General features: G+C 37.9%; 1 protein-coding gene across 4 annotated transcripts in view; it reads left to right on the forward strand.

Annotated features, from left to right (window-relative positions):
* Positions 1 to 1,208: 1,208 nt before the first annotated feature.
* The window catches only part of LOC127673662 (zinc finger protein 431-like), a 51,939-nt gene continuing 28,436 nt past the window's right edge, over positions 1,209 to 24,711 (forward strand). The window contains exons 1-4 of one of the 4 annotated variants that reach the window (XM_052169449.1): positions 1,209 to 1,306; positions 15,706 to 15,832; positions 16,075 to 16,135; positions 17,453 to 19,127. In XM_052169449.1, the coding sequence (XP_052025409.1) occupies positions 1,277 to 1,306; positions 15,706 to 15,832; positions 16,075 to 16,135; positions 17,453 to 18,557 (1,323 nt within the window). In that variant the 5' untranslated portion in view covers positions 1,209 to 1,276 and the 3' untranslated portion in view covers positions 18,558 to 19,127. Of the gene's footprint in view, positions 1,307 to 15,705; positions 15,833 to 16,074; positions 16,136 to 17,452; positions 19,128 to 24,711 lie in introns of those variants that run through there. The other 3 variants (XM_052169451.1, XM_052169452.1, XM_052169450.1) reach the window with 3 other exon arrangements.

The raw sequence follows: 24,711 nt of genomic DNA on the forward strand, positions 1-24,711 counted from the left end.
CAAAGACAAATAAGAAATTTGTATCATTTATATGATTGCCCGGTGAGATAATCCTGATATTGAACAAGGATGGAATATTGGTCAGTGTTTCTGCGTCATCTTTATATTTTGAAAGATATTTTGTTTTCTTAGATCTCAAAAGAGTAAGCTAACTTGGATAGTAATATAAGGAATTTGTCAAGGTTTGCAGTTGCTTATGCCTTCTTTTTTCTTTAATGAGGGATATTGTAGTGCAGGCTCTCCCACATTTTTTAGTCTCACGATTTACCTCCAGTATGGATTGTGCGGTCAGTTTTAAGATTACAGATATTCGTAAATACTTTCTAGATTCTTTATAGTTGTTATGCTTTACTCCTATAGATATTATGGTATATACTAAAAACCAGCTGAGACATTCAGCCACATGGACTGGACCACTAGTGGATTCTTCAACTTCTCATTGCTACAGAGTTATTGTTGGAATAGTTGGTTCCCAGTCTGTGAGCCATTCTAATAAATCCACTTTAGGCATACATAGACTGCACCTTGGTTTGTTTGTTTTGGTTTCTTTTTGTACTTATCTACTGAGGAATAGACAATAGAATAATAGACAATAGCACAACAATAGAGCTTCAGGTGAAAAGTATCTGCAATTGACCTGAACCCAACATGAAGCTACAATACAAACTCTTGTTTCTTAAAGTCTCTTTAACTGGGCGTATTCTGGGCATTTTGCACATGTGAGACAGATTGTCCACTGCACAGCATCTTTAGTGATATGCTTGATTCCAGTAGCAATAAGAGGAAATGCCTACAGAGATCAGTGGAAGCACAGGAAAGAATGGAAGTCCTGACCTCCCAGAACAAGGTCACCGCCCACAAAGGGGAGGAGCTGGCAGCTCTGCACAGGTGAGTCACGTGGTGGCTGCTCCAAGAGGCTGGCGTGGAGGCTATCGGAAAACAGGAGCAATTGCTACCAAAATACGTATCTCTGCGAATGTAGAATATGTGTGCATCTAGACTGGAAACCTGTTCCGGGAACCAGTTAATTTCTGCTCACTTATGTGCGGAGTTACTTCTACACTCTTACCCTGAGGAAGTTGCTCTTGTCACTCAAGACTCACTGGCCAATCACGGCGTCCAGATTGGGCTGCCAGTCATCCGAGGAGGAGGGTTCTTCCGGAATCCATTCCACAGGTTCCCTGCAATTGAGCTTGTGTAGGTGATTTGTCCCGTTTGCTCTCACAGTTCTGCTGGATGCTGTGCGGGAAGCTCAGGCGAGCTCTGACGAGGCGACATGGTGAGGATGTGGTCACTTCCCACAGAGGTGAGGAGCGGGGCTGGTGTGGGTCCTGCCGAGGGCTGGGTCGGACTGCAGCTGGAGGCAGGCGGCGGTGAGAACACCTCCCGGTTTCAGCGGCTTCTGGACCCCGCGGTGGCCTCTGGATGACGTCACTGTCTGGGCTGAATGTTTACTGTCCAGGGCCTGAAGAGAAGCATGTAAATTCTTCCAGGCTGAGCCCTGGCTGATTAATGAGGAGAGAGAGAGAGAGAGAGAAAGAGAGAGAGAGAGAGAGAGAGAGAGAGAGAATGAATTGAACGAATGCCCAACTATTTCCATGGCTTTCTTGGGAAATTATAAAGAGTGACTTTAGTAAGAATTGATTGCACTGACCAACTTTGAAAATGCTGTAATCACAGCAACCTGAGGGAGGAGGAGGAATGATGGAGATAGCTTTCTTTGAAAGTATCTTCTATTATCTGTGAATACCAATGTTATCAGTGTTAGATGATCAAGAAAAGTCCAAACTTGAAAAGTTAGGGGGTTCACAAAACAAGGCAATCAAGAATCTACACAAGGCAATGAATTAATTAACTATTAGAAATGAAATATCTGTAGGTTCCCAAATTCAACCAACAGTTAACCTCTCGACAAATTGTATGCGCCTACTAAGAATGTTGCTATTCCACTTTTACTGTGCACATTGGAATAGAAAAAGTATGACCAATACCTGGTGTGTTTTCATACATATGTCTAATACTTGGATAATTTTCAACCAAAAAGCGTATTTCAACTTTTGAAAATAAATTTGGATGTCATAATTAACTCATTTAGTCTTCTGCTTTCTCACTGTTGGTAAGTCTCAAACCCCTGCACAAATGGCTTGGGTGCCTATTTAACAAATCAGAACAGGCCAAGAAGTCAGTGTCTCCCCAAGTCCCCTTGGCTCTGCCTGTTACCGTGTATGGCTGTTAAAACACCCTGGATCCCAGGGGTTGGGCTGCACCTCGCCCTGCTCCCCTTCTTCATGTAACCCATCCATAATTGTTAGAATATCTTTTTCATCTCTCATTTTCCACCTCATCTCTTAGTCTTGCTCTCCTCTCCTCTCCATCCTCTCTTCCTATGGCTCTGGTTCCAGTTGACCCCGGAGACTCTAAGGTATCCCTGTCTCTAACTCTGCTCTCCCGTGTGTCTGCAATAAACTTTTTCCTCCACCATGTCTACGAGCAGCTATGTTCCTTTCCTTTCCTTTCTTTTTCCTTTCACCTCCCATTTACCACTCCTTGTTTTCACATTTGTGGCCATATCTACCCTCACTTCCTGCAACATTTTGAATATAGTTTATTTTGAATATTTTATTTAACTTGAATTTAATTGAATTACCGGCCACATGGTAGTGATTCATGGAAATGTATTCCGGGGCACATAAGGAGTTAGTTTTTCAGGTGTGCATGGTGCTTGGAACCAAGCAGACAATAAATTGTTCTTCACCATTGTTTTGTGTGGGGGCTTCAGTTGTTATCCGGAAATTACAAGGAAATATGAGCGGCTGTAGAGACATAAAAACCATTTTGATCAACTGAATTCTCAAAGACATCTGTAGACATTGGGCCACTGTATTTGGAGGAGAGATCAGTAGTATCTTTTTTTTTTTTTTTTCCAGTTTTTGACATCTGTTTGGAACATTAAGGATGACAGAAGTAAAAAAAAAAAAATCTGTTATGAAATCATCTATGAAAGGAAATTGTGAAAAGTTCCTGATTAAACAGAAACCATTTCATCCCCAAGGGAAAATTCTCGGCGTAACTGTGGTGTCATAGAATGAATTGGGTAGTGTTCCCTCTGTTTCCATTTTGTGGAATACTTTGAAGAATATTGGTATTAGGGCTCCTTTGAAGGTCTGATAGAATTCTGCACTAAAACCATCTGGTCCTGGGCTTTGTTTCTTTGTTGTTGTTGTTGTTTGTTTTGGGTTTTTTTTTTTTTTTTTGGTTGGGAGACTTTTCTTTATTTTTACTTTTTATTTTTTTAGATTCATTTATTTATTTCTATGAGTACACTATTTTTCACTTCAAACACACCAGAAGAGGGCATCAGATCCCATTCCAGATGGTTGTGAGTGGTTGCTGGGAATTGAACTCAAAACCACTAGGAGAACAGTCGGTGCTCTTAACTGCTGAGCCATTTCTCTGACTGCTTCTATTTCCATTGGGGTTATAAGACTGTTTAGATGATTTATCTGATCCTGAGTTTACTTAGATACTTGGTATCTGTATATAAAATTATCCACTTCATTTCCAGTTTTGTTGACTACTGGCTTTTGCAATAGGATCTGATATATATTTTTTTAATTTCTTCAGTATATGCTGTTATGTATCCATTTTCATTTCTAAATTTGTTAATTTGGATATTGTCTCTGTGCCCTCTGGTTGCTCTGGCTAAGGGTTCATCTATCCTGTTGATATTCTCAAAGAACCAGCTCCTGGTTTTGTTGATTCTTTGTATAGTTCTATTGGTTTCTGCTTGGTTGATTTCAGCCCTGAGTTTGATTATTTCTTGCCATCTACTCCTTTTTGGTGTATTTGCTTCTCTTTGTTCCAGAGCTTCTATGTGTGCTGTTTAGCTGCTAGTGTATGCCTTCTCCGGTTTTTTGGGTTTTTTTTGGTTTCTTTTGTTTTTTGTTTTTTTTGTTTTTTTTTTTTTTTTGAGGCCCCCAGAGCTGTGAGTGTTCCTCTTAGCACTGCTTTCATTGTGTCCCATAAGTTTGGGTGTGTTTTGTGTTTATTTTCATTAAATTCTCTAAAGTCTTTAATTCCTTTCTTTCTTCCTTGACCAAGTTATCATTGAGTCAGATGTGGTTCAGCTTTCAAGTTTATGTGGGCTTCCGTTCTGTTGCTATGGAAGACCAGTCTTAGTCCTTGGTGATCTGATAAGATGCATGGAATTAGTTCAGAGTTCTTGAAATATTGAGGCCTGTTTTGTGACCAATTATATGGTCAGTTTTGGAGACGGTACCATAAGGTGCTGAGAAGACGGTATATGCTTTTGTTTTAGGATGAAATGTTCTGTAGATAACTTTTAAATTCATTTAGTTCATCATTTCCTTTACTTTTTCTGTTTTTTCTAGACAGGGTTTCTCTGTATAGTCCTGGCTGTCCTGGAACTCAGTAGACCAGGCTGGCTTCGAACTCAGAAATTCGCCTGCCTCTGACTCCCAAGTGCTGGGATTAAAGGTGTGTGCTACCACCAGCTGGCACTTCTGTTACTTTTAATGTGTCTCTATTTAGTTTGTTTCCATGATCAGTCCATTGATGAGAGTGGGATGTTGAAGTCTCACTATTATTGTGTGAGGTGCAGTTTGTGCTTTGAGGTTTAGTAAGTTTCTTTTATGAATGTGAATGCCCTTGCATTTGGAGCATGGATGTTCAGGATTGAGTGCTCATCTTGGTAGATTTTTCTTTTGATGAGTAAGAAGTGTCCTTCCTTATCTTTTTTCATAACTTTTGATTGAAAGTCAATCGTATTCAATATTCGAATGGCTACTCCAGCTTGCTTCTTGGAAACATTTGCTTGGAAAATTGTTTTCCAGCCCTTTTTTTTAACTTATGCATTCCTTTTATTTTGAGCACTTCGTTTAGCAATGCGTAGCAACGGGCATAAGAAAATATAATTACAAATACTCCAATCATAAATCACAGTCTTCTCTCTACCCATCTTCATCTTTGCACATGTTGGTTGGTCCAGTAAATATAATAAAGTTCAAAACAAAGCCCAAAGCCAGGAAGCTTCTTCTTCAGGCTATACCAAAAAAAAAAAAAAAAAAAAAAAAAAAAGGATGAATTAGATTCTAGCTTGCCTTTGTGTCCCTTTTGTTTGAATATTAATTGAAACATTAGGTTTTCTTAAGGGAAACAAGAATATTTTTAGAATTTAATGAGCAGTTACCTCTGTAATTTCACTATGCCAACCACTGAAAAATAACACAAGATAATGACATGAGTGTGTTTTGTGTTATATATGTATGTGTGTGTGTGTTTATATATATACATAAACACACATATTGAGGAGTGCAAACCTGCTGATTTCCTAGACCAAGACAGGCCCTAGTTATGGACTTGTGAACTCCTGCGTGATGTTCACCCTGCACCCAAACAAAATGAGAAATGTATCTGTTAAATAACACTTTCCTTGTCTTCAGTCTTGTTTACTGTTGTTTTCCTTCTTCCATGAATTTTCAGTTAAGAAATTCAGAATTACTTCAATTGGAACTTGATTCTTCTCTTATACAGTGTACCAAGGCCACTGTTCTCCTCCTTCCAGTCCTTTCACTTACCCCACCCACTGCTATCCTGCTCTTCCCTAGGTCCCCTCTCTTTCCTCTCTCCTCTCAAAACAAGACAGAGAAGCCATGGCGAAATCCCTCATTTTGAGCCTGAACTTGGCAAAAAATAGGAAGAAAAGACCATCAAGATCAAGCAGAAGAATCAGAGATACACCTGTTCCCAGTGTGAGATGTTACTCAGATGACCATGCTAATCGCCATAACGTAGAGGAATGAGACCTAGCTAACACCCATGCCGGCCCCATTTTTGCCTAATAAGTCTATGTGAGGATTCCTGGAAATCCAGACACTATAAGGCATGGGTTCCCTATGATGTCCAGCTCCTCAAGTTAATCCAAATACTGGTTGACCACTGAAAAAAGTTTGTCACAACCTTGCTCAGCACATATTGCAGACTATAGAGATTGTAGCTGGAGGGTTTACAGCTTGTATTATGTCCAGGATTTTCTTTTTGTGGCCATGAGTACCTTCTGTCCACAGAGAGTCTAGAACCAAGAGATGAAGGCTCTGGGCCTGCACACATTTAATTTTCAGTTTTATTTAGCTGTGTCAAAGTTGTCTTCAACAATGAATCCCCAAGGTCAGTTTTCAGTGAGTAATTTTTCCTCCTAAATCAGCCTGACGTATTAGAGACATCCTTGACCAACAAGTGAAGGAAATGTAAACCTTTCATCACAGGGCAGCCTTCCTGGCTATAAAGATGGCCAGGTCAGACTCTCCTTTACTAGGAGTGATCAGTAGGGTCACTGCCATCATTTCCTGAAGGTTTTCAGTGCACTGAGTTCCTATAGTAACCCGGAAATTCTCCCTAATTCCAGTTCATTCTTCTTGCATATTCTGCTCTCTTATAAGGGAATTCATACCATTTCTGTCACTCTAAGTCTGGGTTTCCTCATTTGGCTGATTTTTTTCTAGTTACATTAATTAGCCTGTAAATTTCATGTTGACATTTTTTCAGCAGCTGAATGATAGTTCATTGTGTTAATGTATCATGTTTTTTTTTTTAATCCATTCTTCATCAGTGGGAAATAAAATTTTGTTTTTAGTATCTAGCTAGTATCAATAAAGCTCCCATGAACATAGTTGATCAAGTCTTTCTGTGGTATTGTAGATGGAGAAACTGTTTATATATTCCTGTCTTAGGTTTTTATAGCTGTAACGAGACATGATGGCCAAGGCAACTCTTATAAGGACAACATTTAATTGAGGCTGGCTTCCTGATTCAGAGATTCTGTCGATTTATCATCAAGGCAGGAACATCAGCATCCAAGCAGGCATGCTATAGAAGAAGCTGAGAGTTGTACATCTTCGTGTGAAGTCTGCTAGGAGAAGCCTGGCTCCCAGGCAACTGGGATGAGGTTTTTTTGTTTGTTTGTTTGTTTGTTTGTTTGTTTTTGGGTTTATTTTTTGTAATTTTCATTTATTTATTATATGTGAGTACACTGTAGCTATCTTCAAACACGCCAGAAGAGGGCATCAGATCTCATTACGGGTGGTTGCTGGGATTTGAACTCAGGACCTTTGGAAGAGGTCAGTGCTCTTAACCACTGAGCCATCTCTCCAGCCCAAGGATGAGGGTTTTAAAGCCCAAGCCCAATGCACACCTGATGCATCAAGGACACACCTACTCCAACAAAGCAGCACCTGGTAATAAGGCCAATGTCTGAGCTAAGAATATGAAAACCACAACAAAGCCAAAGTGTGGTAGAGCTGGGTATTGAGGTAGATGGATTCTCCTTTTTCTGATAACATGATTATTGATTTACACAGTGGCTGTATTAGGTTGCACTCTTACAAGCAGTAGATGTGTGGTCTCAGTCGTCTATATTCTCAGTAATATGAACAATCACATTTCTTACTGATCTTAACTATTCTGACATGTTTAATAAAATGCTAGGTATCCTTTGCATTTCTATATTGGCTAAGGATGTTGAACACTTGTTTTTATGCCATTGGAGATTGCTCTGTTGAGAAGACTGTTTATATTTGAACTCTGTTTTTTTTTTTAATTTGTTTTGTTTGTGTTTTCAGAACATCTAGATTCTTGAGGTCTGTATATATTTTTGTATATTATATCTCTTTTTTTGCATTTTATAAAACTATCAGATATGGCTATGGCATAAATATTTTCCCCTTTTGTAGACTGTCTCTTACCGCATTGACTGGATTTGTGTTTTACAGCAACATCACAGTTGCATGAGGTCCCATTTATTCATTATTGATCTTATTGCCTGCACTATCAGTGTTCTTTCCACAAGGTTGTGTCCTGTGACAGTGCACTCAGGGATGTTCTCCCTTTCTCTTCTATCAGGTTCTGTGTGTCTTTTTTATTCTAAGTCTTTTATCCACGTGGACTTGTATTTTGTTCAAGGTAAAGAGTATAGATCTATTTCCACTCTTCTGCATGTAGAGCTACAGTTTAACAAGCACTATTTGTTGAAGGTGCTGTGGGTTTTTTGTTGTTGTTGTTGTTGTTCTGTTTTGTTTCTTTGATTATTGTTGTTGGTGTTTATTATACATTTTTAGATTCCTTATCAATGACGAGGTTTACATATGTTGTAGGTATTATATCTGTGTCTACACCACTATTCCACTGATCAACTTGTCTATTTGCATGCCAATAGAATGCAGTTATTTTATTGTAACAGATATCTTTGTCTCTCCTAGGTTTTTGTCCTGGGGGTTGAAAATTGCCCTTTCAAGGTCTTTACGCTCTTCTTTTCTAATTTGGAAGGGGATTTTATTGAATTTGTAGATCACTTTTGATAAGATGGCTATTTTTTCATGTTATTCATACTAATCTATGAGCATGAGAGATTTCCCCATCTTCTTATATCTCTTCAATATTTTCACAAAGTTGAAATGTTTATCATAGATGGTTTTCAATTTCAGTTTTAAAATACAACTAATATTTTTATATTAATTGAAGCTGCTTTGTATCTCTAATTTTTCTTTGAGTCCATTTGTCATTTGGATATAGGAAGTATATGAGAGGGCTACTGATTTATTTATTTATTTATTTGTTTGTTTGTTTGTTAACTAGTATCCAACCATTTTCCTGAAGATATTTGTCATCTATATAAGTTGATTTTGGAACTTTTAGGGATATTAATGTATATTGTATGATCTTCCAATTCTGATATTTTGACTTCTTGTTTCCAAATTATTATTTCAGATTGTGTTTTTATCCATTTCTTTAAGGGATTTATGTGTTTCCTATTTAACTGATTCTAACTGCTTCCCTGTATTCTCCTGTATTTCTTTAGGGGAGATGCATATTCTCTCCTGAAGGTCCTCTATCACTTTCATAAGGTGGGATTTTACATAATAATCATGCTTTTCGGTTGGGTTAGGGTATCTAGGACTTACTTTGGTAGGAGAATTGGGTTCTGATGTTGCCAGTGCCATTGGTTTCTGTGACTTATGTTCTTGTGCTTGCCTCTTACAACCTGGTTATCTCTGGTGTTAACTGACCTTGCTGTCGGACTGGAGCTTGTCCCTCCTGAGAGCCTGATTATGCTGGGCCTCCTGGCTTCAGTCTGTCTCTGGGTATGGAAGGGGCATAGAGCACCTGATCTGTGAGCCTAGCTGGGGAAGACATCCTGGGAGTCAAGCTGTCTCTGGGTCTTGGCGGAGTTAGGGTGCTCGTGCTGTTCCAGGTCACTGTTTCTTCAGTCTGGAAGGATGTGTCTCTCTCTGGCAGAGTGGGTGGTACTGTGTCTTCTGGGTCCCAGGATCCCAGTTAGGCCAAATATTGGAGCAGGTGTGGGGGACTCACTGGTGAGCTTGGTAGTGTCAGAACTCTTAAGAGTCATGCTGCATGTTTATGAGTATGGGACAGCAAATGGGAGAACTAGAGCAGACAATCCTTTTTTGACAATCTTATATCACTATTTATATTGAGGGTTTTCTGTATTCATGAGAATGACTTTTGTGTGTTTTTGTCTGTGAGTATGAGTGTGCACACTGGTGTGCAAGTTCAAGCCCTTTCCAGAACTCCATATACGTTAAGCTGTAAAAGTGCCAGAGCATTTGAGAATGCTCCCTGCTTTTACTGATGCCCCAAATTTAATACCTAGCATTCATATGCCTTGGCATCTGTCTTTAGAATACGGCATCCAACTCTTTCTTCTGGCTTTCTGTGACACTGAGATTTGGTAGTTACCTGTGAAAACCTACCATCAAATAACAGCTGGATGCCATGTGGGTGAAGCAAGTGATGCTGGTTTGGATAGCCCATAGGTGCTAAACCCTCTGCACAGTTTATTGCCAGTGTAAAATCTTGAGTCAAGCAGACTAAGCCAACACCCAAGTATTTGGAGACCTTGGTGTACTCCTGAGTACAAGAACACAGGGCTTCCAAAAGCAGAAGCCTTGTCCTCACATCTTACATAACAGCTTCTTGGGGATGAAACATCCAATTTTAAATCAGCTAAGTAGTTATGAAAACCTGACTTTAGAATGTTATAATTGAGTTTGGTGTTTATCCATTGAATTTGCCATCAAGTATGTCACATTCTATTTCAATCTGAAATTAGCTCAACAACTGGAGAAACGATTCAATGGGCTTGCCATTTCAAAATCTTTTATGAATCAGTGTGTGTGCCCTCACCAACATTCAATTGTGTATAATGATAAAGGAAAGCTTTTCTGTCTGAGTTTAAATGAAATGCACACTAAGTCCTTTGTGTCTGGATTTTAGTGAAAGTTTTGGCAAAGCATTTGCTTAATCAGTAAGTTTGGCTTAATAAGTGAAGGCTGATATATAGTTTTGAGACTGTTTGACCTTTGACAAAATGTTGTTTTGGTAGATATGTATGTATATTCTTATTTCCCTCTTGGATGCAAAAGATGGCAAACTTGAGGAAATCTTCGTATGATTTAAAGGTATAAATTTGCAGTGGGAATGAGTGTGTAAGTGGGAATAGTGTGGGAGATAGGGTGGTGTTTGTGTGGCTCAAAAAGCCTGGCTTCTCAAATGGGAATTATGACATATGTTGCTCCTATGTGTTCATAGTTACCAAAAGACTGGGGTCATGTTAGAAATTCTGAGAGAAGGGGTGTCTGGGAGTCATGAAAAATCATGGATCCAAGTTGATGATATGTGCTCTGCTTCACATATTTTCCATCTGCTTCTCTTTCTCTTCTGTTTTCTCTCTGTAGATTTCTTTGTCTATGTTCTGCTTGATTGCTATTGAAAGAGACCTCTATGTCTTGCTTTCTTGCTTGTGTGTGTGTGTATCCATTTTCCATGCAGTTCTCGTTTTGTTTCAAACATCTCTGGTAAGCTCATCTCCAGCAGAGTACAGGTAGTTTTTTTTTTTTTTTTATTTTACCTTTCAATGTAGTCATTTACGCCAGGTTTTAGTTTTCTTTATCTTATGAATCAGCATTCCATGGCTCCAAGCCCTTGATTCTTAGGAGACTGGGGGCATACATTTTTTTCTTAACACTCAAAGTTCTGTCTGCCTTTGTTAAGCCCGGATGATAGGCTTCTTGGGTAGGACCCTGCCCTGAAGTTACTGTTTCCACCAGGCCTGAGGGTAAACTTGCTCTGTCCTAGGATGATCCTGAACTCAGGAATCTATCTGCCTTTATGAGCTTAAACAGACAAACAAATAAACAAAAATAGGTGGGTTGGGTAATTTTCTAAAGGACAGGCACACAGTGCACTGCTTTTGTTCCTTCAGATTCAGGAAGACCCTCATATAATTCATATTGAATCATTGCTTCCTCATAGTTGAGAAACATTGTATTTTCAAACTCATGAATAGAGAGTTCTTTCCCTTAAATGTTGTCCTAAAGGTCCCATTATTTACCATTTTGCTGAGATGTAACCATACTCTTAACTCCTGGACTCGGCCTTTTTCTAATTATCATGGAGTCATTATCATTAACAGGTGGGACATCCCTCCCCAGAACATTATCATTGCCCAATACAACCTTCAACACTCTAAGAAGCTCAGGCCAGGGCCCTGTGCCAGGTGCAAAAACTGTCACTCAGTCCCATCAGTGCCAAGCCGGGCTTGATGCTCCTTTGCAGAAGTTCCAGATATTTGCCACCTCCCAACCTCCTTCTGTTGCAGATTTCCATACATTCTCATGGTGTACTGGCTGGTTTTGTGTGCCAACTTGACACAGGCTGGAGTTATCATGGAGCAAGGAGCTTCAGTTGGGGAAGTGCCTCCATGAGATCCAGCTGTGGGGCATTTTCTCAATTAGTGATCAAGTGGGGAGGGCCCCTTGTGGGTGGTGCCATCCCTGGGCTGATAGTCTTGGGTTCTATAAGAGAGCAGGCTGAGCAAGCCAGGGGAAGCAAGCCAGTAAGAAACATCCCTCCATGACCTCTGCATCAGCTCCTGCTTCCTGACCTGCTTGAGTTCCAGTCCTGACTTCCTTTGGTGACCAACAACAGTGTTGAAGTGTAAGCTGAATAAAACCTTTCCTCCCCAACTTGCTTCTTGTTCATGATGCTTGTGCAAGAATAGAAACCCTGACTAAGACACATGGCCATCTGGCTATGTGTCCTCTCTCTCCCCAGACCTGTCCTGAACCATCCCAATTTCCTCCTGTTGTCCCACCTCCCACATAGTTCATCTATCTGCCAGTCATGACTATTTTGCACTGCATTCTAACTGAGATTTGAGTGTCCTCACTTACATATTATATCTTCTTTACCTCTTTTGTGTCTGTAGAGTACAACCTGTATATCCTGTATTTTATGGCTAATAGCCATTTATAAGTGATTTTATGCCATCCATGTCCTTTTGTGACTGGGTTACCACACAAAAGTTGTTAATTTCAAGATCCATCCATTTGCCTGCAAAATTAATGATGTGTTCATTTTTAATAGCTGATTAATATTCCATTTTTAGGTGTACCCCATTTTCTTCATCTACACTTTGAGGAACATGTGAGTTGTTCCAAGTTCTGGCTATTACAAATAAAGCTGTCATGAACATAGTTCAGCAAATGTCTTTGTGGAGTATTGGAGCATCTTTTGGATGTATGATCAGGGGCTGGGGATATAGGTGGCTCCTGAGGTAGAACTATTCCCAGATTTCTGAAAAAAAAAATGCCCTGAACATTTCCATAGAACTTTTACAAGTTTGCACTCCCATCAACAATGGAGGACTGCTCCCCTTCTTCCACATCCTTGCCAGCTTGTGCTACAACTTGAAGTTTTGATCTTAGTCATTGTGATGGGTATAAGAGTTGGTTTAATTTGCATTTTCCTGATGACTAAGGACTTTGAGCAATTTTTCAGCTTCATCTCAGCCATTTGAGATTCCTCTGTTTAGCTTTGTACCCCATTTTTCAATTGGGTTCTTTGGGTTGTTGGTGTTTAACTTCTCAAGATTTTTATAAATTTTATAAACTAATCCTCTGTAAGATTTAGGGTTGCTGAAGATCTTTCCCAATCTGTAGGCTACCTTACTGTCCTATTGACAGTTTCTTTTGCCTTTCAGAAGCTTTGAAGTTTAATGAGGTTCAGTTTTTTATTTGTTGATATTAGAGCCAGCGTCATTGGTGTTATGCTCAGGAACGTGTCTCCTCTTCAAATAGTTCAGGTCTTTCTCCCACTTTCACTTCTATGAGATTCATTGTATCCAGTTTTGTGTTGAGGACCTTGATCCACTTGGATTTGAATTCTGTGCAGGGTGATAAATATGAATCCATTTTCATTTTTCTGCATGCAGGTTTCCAGTTAGATCAGAACCATTTGTTGAAGATGTTCTCTTTTTCCATTGTTTGCCTTTCTTTCTTAATCAAAAATCAACTCTATATAGATGGGTGTGTTTATTTCTGGGTCTTTGAGTCGATTCCATTGGTCCACATATCTATTTTTGTATCAATATCATGCAGTTTTCATCAGTGTTGCTTTATACTGCAGCTTGAGTTGAGGGATGGTGATTCCTATCAAAGTTCTTTTATTTTCTAAGATTGTTTTCACTATCTTTGGTTGTTTTCCCTTTAAAGTTGAAAATTACCCTTTCAAATTTTATAAAAAATTATTTTAGAATGTTGATGGATGTTGAACCTGTAGATTGCTTTTGGTAACATGGACATTTTTACTATGTTAATCCTACCTAACCAGTGCTTGGCTGTCAGTATCTGCATCTGTCTAATTCAGCTAATGGTAGAGCCTCTCACAGAAGACCTGTGCTACGCTCCTGTCTGCAGGAATGACAGCATCAGTAATAATGTTAGGGCTTGGTGACCACACTGTGGATGGATCCAAGTTGGGCTGGTCAGTGTTCAGCCATTTGTTCATGCTCTGCTCCATTTTTCTCCCCACATTATTTTAAGAAAGGAACAATTTTGAGTGGAAATTTTTGACTGTGAGGGCCTCCAATGGAGCCTTGTCTGTGTACTGGAGGTGGTCTCTTCAGGTTCCTAAGTCCCTCTATTGCACATTTGCCTATGGCTACCACATTGAGTCCTCTGAGCCTCCCCTTAGAGTTTCTCCTCTAATGGAGTGCTTGTTACTCATTGGTATGCCAAATGTCACATGTCCTCTTAGTAACAAAACTATCTTCTAAATAATGAAAACTTGACTATGATATTTATTTATCAAGCTGTAAGGGAACAATAACTGAGCAGTTTTCTTCTATTTTCATCCTCTAAGTTAATCTGACCACTTCCCAGTCAAAAATCCAGTAATACTTGCATTTTTGGATTTTGTGTTTATCGTAGAAGGCAATGATGAAACAAATTAGGCCTAAGACTAAGAGAGCAACCTGGATCTGGCCTTATATTAAATGTGGAGCAACATGCCTGCATTTTTGCTTGTTTGTTCTTACACTATTGGTGGCTGGGCCTGGAAGGTGGATTTTTCTACATGTCAAAGCATGTGCTGTTATGCTGAGCTTTACCCACATCTAGAATTTGTTAAATTTCGTGGAAAATATCATTCTAATTCTGTTTTCCTATTTGGCATGTATTAATGACATTAGTACTTCCTAAACCTCCTTAATCATTGAATGGTAGGGGCATGGCATTCTTCCTGCCTGTTGTGTTAGCTTTGAATTTTGGTTGTAAAAAAAAAGAGTATTTTTCCTGTATGCGTATATATGCATCTCCTGTGTATCTGGTCCTTTCAGTAGTCAGAAGATGACCTCAGAACTCATGAAATTATACTTATGCTTATTTATGTGCCTCTATGTAAGTACTGGCCACTGGGGACACTTCTTTTCAGGGACAGCAACTGTTCTTCACTGGTGATCCAGTTTTTCAGTTTTATGTCATTTATTTATTATCAATATTTAGGTCGCTAACATTTCCATCTGTCCATGTAAACATGTTTTCCCTTTTAATAAGATATAGTTTGCTGGTCACTAGAGGCACATGCCTGTAATCCCAGCACTTGGGAGTTACGGGCAGGCGGATATCTGAGTTCAAGGCCAGCCTGGTCTACAGATTGAGTTCCAGGACAGCCGGGGCTATACAGAGAAACCCTGTCTGGAAGCAAACAAACAAACAAACAAACAAAAGATATAGTTTAATGTTACAATTAAAACTTGGGCACCTCAGGTTCTGGAAGATTAATATAAACCTGGAGAGAATGTATAATTCATTTTGAGAATTAAGTAATATTCTGATTTGTTCCTTTCTTATAGTTTGAGTCTATGATTTTTCCCCCAAGGGATACCTTTTCGTAGTATACAACTCTGGCTCTTCTAGAAGTCAGTGCCTAAACCAAGCTGTCATCAAAAACAATGAGATATTTGTGCCTCTGTATCCTGAGTGCTGAGATTAAATGCATTCGCCAAACTAAACATCTTGCTCATTGCTTTTCTAGTCAGCAATTATTCATAAAATATCTCTTTGAACTTACTACTATTGATCTTTCTGCTTGTCTCTTTATGTCTATCAATTGGCTTTTCTCCTTCAAGGGTTTATCCAACTAAAAGGGTAAAGAAATTACAGATGAGAACCTCATTCAGTTTACTTCAAAAGTTACTTGGTGATCATGATTTCATTATAACTTTTGTGTCAGGAAACAAGTAGGTGAAGTACCAAACTTATTTTGAAATATTATCAAAGAAATGTACATGTCTAATATTTCATTATCATGCTACTTTTGTATATGTTTTAGAATGCAGTGACATATGATGATGTAGTAGTGAACTTTACTCGGGAAGAATGGACTTTGCTGGATCCTTCCCAGAAGATTCTCTACAAAGATGTGATGCTGGAGACCTATAGGAACCTCACTGCAATAGGTAAGACTGTAGATGCTGTTTCTCTTTTTACAATAGGAGGAAACTTTATTTTTGAAGTGGCGGTTGTTCGTCTGTGTGTTGTTTGCTTCTGTTGTTATTGATGCACATCTACAGTTTTGTTTGAGAAGGAGGAAGAATGAGGTGAATAAATCAGGCCTGTTTTTAGGATCACTGAAGATTGTTCCTTAAATTGTGCCCAAATTTCAGTAATATATCATATATTTTCTGGTACTTTCTTTTAGGCTATAAATGGGAAGATAACAATATTGAAGAAGATTGTGAAAATTCTGGAAGACATAGAAGGTAATTTTCTTGTGAATGGTGATCCTAATATGCCTTACATTGAATCTAAATTTGTTCTTGAAGTTTTAGATAAAATCAAGAGTGTAAAGAAACACAGGTTTATGGATACTGAGTACTGAATTCTCACAAAGGATAACTCAGTTTCAGAATTTCGATTTGTGTTTGCTAGGCTTTCCTTTAAGACAGAAAACATGGAAACAATGCCTTAACAGATAGTACCATTTCAAACACAGCCCCATTCAAGGTACACTGAAGAAATGCTAGTCTGTTTAATATCATACTACCAGATAGGGCAAAAAGTATGCACATTTAATATGTACTCAGTTAATATTCAAAACTGTCTAATATGCAAACAGTCCACAGCATACTGATATTACTCACATCCTTGTGGCAAAGTTGTTAAGATTATTGAGAGTGGAAGTTCATGGAAGATAGAAAGTTTGTTGTAGAGAATACTTTATCTAAATGCCACATGTCTGTGAGGAATAAAAAGTAAAACTGGATGAAGACAAGGATCAGTGTTTTATTCTTCATTCCCTGGGTGTATTATATGGAACAGATATATCTCTGTCTGTCTATCTATCTCTATGTCTATGTGTCTCTATCTATTTATCTGTCTGTCTGTCTGTCTGTCTGTCTGTCTATCAACAATCCATTGAATATAAATGTTACAATACTCTACCTAAGATATGTTAACATAAAACCTACACCTCTCTCACAGGACATTTAGAGGATTTGTAGTTTTCCCCGCTTAGAATAAATTTGTTAAAAGTTATAAAAGTTTACAGTTAAGTGATTTCAGAACTTCCTTGAGAATACATCAACAACCTCAGACTCCAGAAAATCGCTATGAGTGTTAGTAAGGTAGAAATTTTCTGTTTCTCCTGTATAACTTCCCAAATGTTGTGTGGCTCACATTATTGAAGAATTTATGAGTACAGTCATTGTGATAAAGCTGTGAATGCTTGCACATTTTGTCAAATATGTTAAAAACCTCATACAGAAAAGGATACTATAATTTTGAGCCATGTAATAAATTTTCTTACCATCACAGGTATCTTAAATATGTAAATAATACCCATAATGAAGCAAACCACAATGGATATAAACAAAGTGATAGAACATTATTATATCTGATTCCTCTCTATAATTAGAAAAGATAGTTAAACTAATACATACAGATAAATAATTCCTTAGTATAATGAATGGGGTAAACATTGTAAACATGCAAATCAACATATACAGGTTTAAATGAATTACTTCTGTAGAGAAACTCTCTGTATATATCAAATTTGTTAAAACCTATTTATATCACAGGCATCTTCAAAAACATGAACCAACTAACACTGAAGAGAAATCCTATGAATGTATTCAAAATGATGGAGCCTTTGCAAAAAATATTTACCGTCAGATACATAAAAACATGTATACTGGATCCTTTGTGTCTAATACTGGTCTTCAAATACATACAAAAACACATTCTGGAGAAAAAGTCTATGATGATAACCAATGTGGTAAAGCCTTTACTCGTCACAGTAATCCTCAAGAGCATAATAAAATACCTACTGGAGAAAAACACTATGGATGTAACCAATGTGGCAAAGTCTTTCCATGTCACAGCAAACTTCAAATCCATAAAAGAACACATACTGGAGAGAAACCCTACAAATGTGACCAATGTGGCAAAGCCTTTGGATATGACAGTAATCTTCAAAGGCATAAAAGAATACATACTAATGAAAACCTCTATGAATGTGACCAATGTGGCAAAGTCTTTACATGTAACAGTGGTCTTCAAATGCATAAAAGGACACATAGTGGGGAGAAACCCTATGAATGTAACCAATGTGGCAAAGCCTTTGCACGTCACAGCCACCTGCAAATTCATAAAAGACAGCATACTGGACAGAAACCCTATGAATGTAACCAATGTGACAAAGCCTTTACACAATTTATTAATCTTCAAATCCATAAAAGGCAGCATACTGGAGAGAAACCCTATAAATGTAACCAATGTGGCAAAGCCTTTACACGTCACAACAAACTTCAAATTCATAAAAGAATACATACTGGAGAGAAACCCTATGAATGTAACCACTGTGGCAAAGCCTTTGCATGTCACAGTAATCTTCAAAAGCATAAAAGGACACATACTGGAGAGAAACCCTATGAATGTACCCAATGTGGCAAAGCCTTTGCATGTCACAGTGATCTTCAAATCCATAAAAGAACACATACTGGAGAGAAACCCTATGAATGTACCCAATGTGGTAAAGCCTTTGTATGTCAGAGTGGTCTTCAAATGCATAAGAGAACACATACTGGAGAGAAACCCTATGAATGTGATCAGTGTGGTAAAGTCTTTGCACGTCACAGTAATCTTCAAATCCATAAAAGAAGACATACTGGAGAGACCCTATGAATGTGATCAATGTAGTAAAGCTTTTGCATATCATAGCAATCTTCAAATGCATGAAAGAAAGCATACTGGAGAGAAAACGCCATGAATGTTTTCAATGTGGCAAAGCTTTTGCATGTCACATTAAGTCTTCAAAGGCATAAGAAAACACATACTGGAGAAAAACCCTATGAATGTGACCTATGTGGCAAAGCCTTTGTATACCATAGTAATCTTCAAAGCTTAAAAGAATACATTGTGGGGAGAAACACTGTGGATGTAATGTGGCGAAGCCTTTGTGCCACACCAACTCCAGTGGAGTCTGTGTGACGTGACAAAAGTCGTGCTTTCAGATCTGAGGTGTGTGTTCCTTGGAACTGAGCCTCCTGGAGGTCCTTGGCATCCTGCTTCTACAAGCTATTCCAGTGCATAGATAAGATTCTGTGGATTTGGGTTCTGTGCCTTGTCTTTCTTGATTTTTATGATAATAGTTAACATAATGCAACCTGGCCAGATCTTGATAGATCAAGGGCCTAAGGGATGTTCCAGGAAACATTCCTGATAGTGTGATCACTCCAGGACCTACAAAGACTGTTGCCAGTGAACCTGATGACCAGCACCAGGTAATACCAGACTTGGGTCAAAGAAGATTCATGAACTGTTCAGCATAAGATCCCCCATTTTTCCAAGCTTTATCTAGAGTTAAGTAGAAGGAAAATGAGATATTTTGAGATGAATAAATTAGTTATAATAGGAAGAGTTGTTTGTGAGAAACCCAGATATAGTGGATAGTGAAAGGATAAAAGTTCAACAGCTGGTAGGGAAAGACCAGGATTTTGTCTATTAAGGAGAATAGTTTGGAAATTCAAATAATTATAGGATATAGTAAGAAGCATTATTTAGAGGGTGTTGGTGGGCTTTTTTAGTAAATAGGGAAATTTCACAAAGGCTCAGGATAACAATTCCAAACTGGCCTGACTAGCCATAAAATATTAATAAAATTTACTAGCTACAGCAAATTTGCTCAGACTATAGCTTGGCAGAATTCTAAGAATAGGTAACCTCAAGTCTGGGTTGATTAACCACTGTCTGGGTACCAAAAGGTTCCCCCCAAATATTTGCTGATCTGTGCTTTTTAGTTTCAATTTAAATTGTAATATGTACCCCCCCATCTGATATCACCTGATGTAACCTGGCATGAAATCAAAAAGTAGTTCCTAAAATCATGTGTATATATCTGAGATGTTTACAGAAGTAAAATTGCAGCAGATTCAAACTGCTTTTTGGTGTGTTGTGTCTATCTGTCATTCAGCTGACTCCTTACCTGCCTGAGCACCAGGACCCTGCTTCTCCCACAGGACGAGACCCAACTGGGTCTGTCCGTGGCACCTTTGCACAATTTTTTCATCTTCAAAGTCATAACACATACTGGAGAGAAACTCTAGGAATTTAATCAGGAATTTAAAAGCCTTTGCATGTCACCATTAATTTCAAATCAATAAAAAAATACATACTGGAGAGAAGCCCAAGGAATGTATCCAATGTGGCAAAGCATATATGTGTGTGTGTGTATATATATATATATATATATATATATATATATATATAACTAAAAATGTATGTTTGTGTATATATATATATATATACACATATCTTTTTATTGAAAAGGGGAGTAAAAACACTTTATGAAAAGATTAAAGATTTACATTGAAAATATTTCAGATAAAATAGAGATACAGAGAAAAACACGTTATTGGCAATTTTCATGGAAAATTAGAGTAAAGTGGTAGACATGTAAAACACTGCTAAATTAATTGAAATATGGAATAGAAACATTTTATGATAGAATTGAAGATTTACGTGGAAAATACTTCTGATAAAAATGTAGAAAAATATCTTAGAATTTAAGATTATCATGAAAAATTTTATATAGATATAATAATAGTAGGCATAAAACTATTCCTAAATTGATTGAAAGTGGAATTATAAACATTTTCTGATAAACTTGAAGATTTACATGGAAAATATTTCTGATAAGATTGAAGAAATATGTAGAAAACATGTTAAAATTAAAGATTATTGCCAGATGGTGGTAGCGCATGCCTTTAATCCCAGCACTTGGGAGGCAGAGGCAGGTGTATTTCTGAGTTCGAGGCCAGCCTGGTCTACAGAGTGAGTTCCAGGATAGTCAGGGCTATACAGAGAAACCCTGTCTAGGAAAAAAAAAAAAATTAAACATTTTCATGGAAATTATATAGATAAAATGATAGACATAAAGATAATTCTGAGTTGATTGAAGGTGGAATTATAAACATTTTCAGATAAAATTGAAGATTTATGTGGAAAATATTTCTGGTAAAATTCAAGAAATATATAAACAAACACATTAAAATTGACTATTTCGTGGAAAATTTTATGTTTAAAATGGTAGATATAAAAACTCTAAATTAATTGAAAGTAGAATTAGAAACATTTGTGATAAAATCAAAGATTTACATTGAAAACATTTCTGATAAAATAGAGGAAGTATATAGAAAGACATTAAAATTGAATATTATGAAAAATAATGCAGATAAAATGGTAGACATGAAAAACATTACTAAATTAATTAAAAGGGGAATTATAAACATCTCCTGATAAAATTGAAGCCTTACATGAGAAATATTTCGTTATTCTATGTCTTTTTATTGGGGAGTTGAGTCCATTGTAAAGAGATATTAAGGAATAGTGATTGTTGCTTCCTGTTATTTTTGATCTTATTTTTATGTTTGTGTCGGTATCTTCTTTTGGGTTTGTTGGAAGATTACTTTCTTGCTTTTTCTATGGTGTGGTTTCTCTCCTTATGTTGGCATTTCCCATCAATTATCCTTTGTAGGGCTGGATTTGTGAACAGATATTATGTAAATTTGGTTTTATCATGGAATATCTTGCTTTATCTGTCTATGATGATTGAGAGTTTGCTGGATATAGTAGCCTGGGCTGGTATTTGTGTTCTTTTAGGGTCTGTATGAGGTCTGTCCAGGATCTTCTAGCTTTCATCATCTCTGGTGAAAAGTCTGGTGTGATTCTAATAGGTCTGCCTTCATAAGTTACTTGCCCTTTTTTACTTACTGCTTTTAATATTCTTTCTTTGTTTACTGAATTTGGTGTTTTGATTATTATGTACCGGGGGTGGGGGGGGTGGGGGGAACTTCTCTGGAGATAGAAAACCTTGGAAAGAATTCCGGAGTCAGATCAGACCTTCTAAGACATGAAATATAGTCATGAGATTACAGTGGAGGAATATGTCTGATTCTTTTTCCTGCACTTGAGATTCTTTTCCTCCTAAATAAATGCTTTGCTAACTTTGATATGAAGATTTGTGCCTATTTTTATTAAAATATGGTATACCTTGTTCGTTTGATATTCCCACGTGGCCTGTTCTGATTTCAAGGGAAATGGTAGAGTGTCTGCGTGTGATGATAGGACAGGAGGGATGTAGAAAAGTGGAGTGAGGTGGTACTGTGCTCCAGATATAATGTGCTAGATGAGATGAAGTGAAAAAAAAAATAAAAAAATGTAACTGCACACATTTTAAACAAGGTATGAATCAAATATATATTTAGTTGTAACAAATGCAGATAACCAGTGTATATACATATTTCACTGTGAGTCTCCCTGTACTCAAGGATCATCAGCTGATATTGGTTCTTGTAGGCAATGGGAGCAGGACAGCAAACTTGTGTTTCACAAGCCCTGTGCATTTGGACAATGAATGATCAATACAGGACCAGCTTCAGGGAGTCAGATCCACTTTACTTATGGTGACTCCAGACTTACATAATTTGGAATACTGGGAATAGGAACTTCCAGAATGGTCAAAACTCAAGGCCTAGAGTACCAAAATGCCTCATTAGCATGTGCAAGCATTTTAGGAATCTGAAAAGCTATGAATATTGGTTTATATCAGGATGAAATTAGTTAATCCTATATTTCAATTAAGTCACTGTAACATCTCTAAGGTAGAGGCCTATGTAGAGTCTGTAAAATCCCTACACAAAGTCAGAAATGGAGCAACCACACAAATGAAGGCTGTTTCCCATTATGGGTGAGCCTCAAAAGGCTTTCTAGTCTTTAGTGAACTTTGACCTTAATAAGATGAGTTTTCCCACATTTAAGTATAAATATTGTGTTACAAGTCTTAGACTAAATTTGTTTTTCAGATCTTTACCATATGTAATAAACTTGCAAATGTGGACATAGTTTTCTGCACACTCTAGGAAGACATTTTCAGAGACCACGGGCATTTAAGAGGTCAACATTTTGAGACTGTTAAGTAGCTATGTCTTAGACAAAATTACTTTTAAATTGTGGAGCAGATAAGTTTTACATAAGAGATATTAATTATTGAAAAAACATTGAAAAAATTCGCAGCATCTTCAACAAATAGTGCTGGTCTAATTGGATGTCTGCATGAAGGAGAAATCAAATTGATTGATATCTATAACCATGCACAATACTGACGCCCAAGTGGATCAACGAACTCAACATAAAACCTTATACACTAAGTCTAATTGAAGAGGAAGTAGGGACTACCTTGAGTGCTTTGGTACAGGAGACAACATCCTGAAGAGGACTCAATAGCTCAGGCGCTAAGCTAAATGTGACTTTGTGAGACTCCAAGACTCTCTGAAGCAAAGGACAAAATCAATAGGCAGAAACAGCAGCCGATTGATTAGGAAAAGATATTCACCAGCCATACATTCAGTGGAGGGGTGATATCTAAAAGAACCTAATAACTATGAATTTAGACAAGTCTATTAACATAATTTAAAATGGAGTGTAAAAGCAGTGTATTCTCAACAGTCTCCTACTTTATGCCTACTCATTTTGTTTTTATAAATTGTAATGTGCTTATCAAATGCTAACAGCCACATTTACATGAATATATGGAATATTTGCCTTTTGGGGTATGGATTATCACTCTGATTTTTTTACCTTGATTTCTTTACCGAAGAAACCATATTTTTATTTTTTATCAGCTGAGTACTATTCTCTTGTAATGTTACCTTTCCACACCCAATGGATTATTTTATTTATATTTTAACTTTATTGTTATAGTGCAGAGTGCTTTTATACCCTCCTGCCACCATGCCTATCTGGTCCATAGCTGCCCATGTTGTTAAGTCTTTGCTCTTCTAGTTGTATCAGAGAGATTCTGGAGTTAGTAAATCTGAAACTGCCTGATGCACAGCTTTAGATCTTTGATAGTCCAATGTTCAGTACATGGTAACTCACTCCTACATAATCACTATTTCAAATTAAGAATTATTTTATGTGAAGTGGTGCCAGGACGGAATTAATTTTTCCGATGTAATTGGGTACACTCCTGATTGAAATGTACATCTGAAACTCATAAAATATTTAAAAAATACACCATGGTAAAATCAAAGAAAACATTAGTATACTTCAAATATACATCTAAAAGAAATGGGCCCACTCCATTGCCCTGCAGTCTTTCCACCTCCATCAGACTTCTGAACCATGTAGGTAAGCTTCCCTTCCCCTACCCATCTATCCGGCTCTCTGAGCCCTCTGGGTAAATCCAAGCTGCCCTGAGCAGCCTGCCATCCCAGGGAGACCCCACCCACTGCTTCCCCTCCACCTCAGTCAGACTCCTAAATCACACAGGTAAGCTTCCCTTCCCCCACCCTACTTCCCTTCTCTCTGAACACTCTGGGACAAGCCAAGCTACTCTGAGCAGCCTGCCATCCCAGGGACACATTCATTCTCCTGCCACATTTCTGCCCACCGGTGTCAGATCTGAGGCTGATGAACTGTACAGATCTGCAGGTCTAAAGCATACACTCCAAAGATATCCATCAGAGACCAGCCACACCAGGATCATTGAGGCTCACTCCCCTCCATACCTGCTGCAGCAACGCTATCCATGACCAAAACCACCCAGGTGGCTGTAGGGCCTCAAAAGAACACAATCAACAAGACTCAGGGCAGTGTGACAACTGCAAAGCACAGCTCCCCCAAGATAGCAAGCCCTCAATATTTTAACACAACCAAACACAGGAAAGAGACCTTAAGTCCAAACAAATAAAAATCATAGAGGCCTTGAGAGAAGAAATTAATAAATCCCATAAAGAAATTCAATCAAAGAGATAGAGGAGTTTAAAGAGGAACGATT

Source organism: Apodemus sylvaticus, chromosome 23 (assembly GCF_947179515.1).
Source record: "Apodemus sylvaticus chromosome 23, mApoSyl1.1, whole genome shotgun sequence".
Taxonomy (NCBI): domain Eukaryota; kingdom Metazoa; phylum Chordata; class Mammalia; order Rodentia; family Muridae; genus Apodemus; species Apodemus sylvaticus.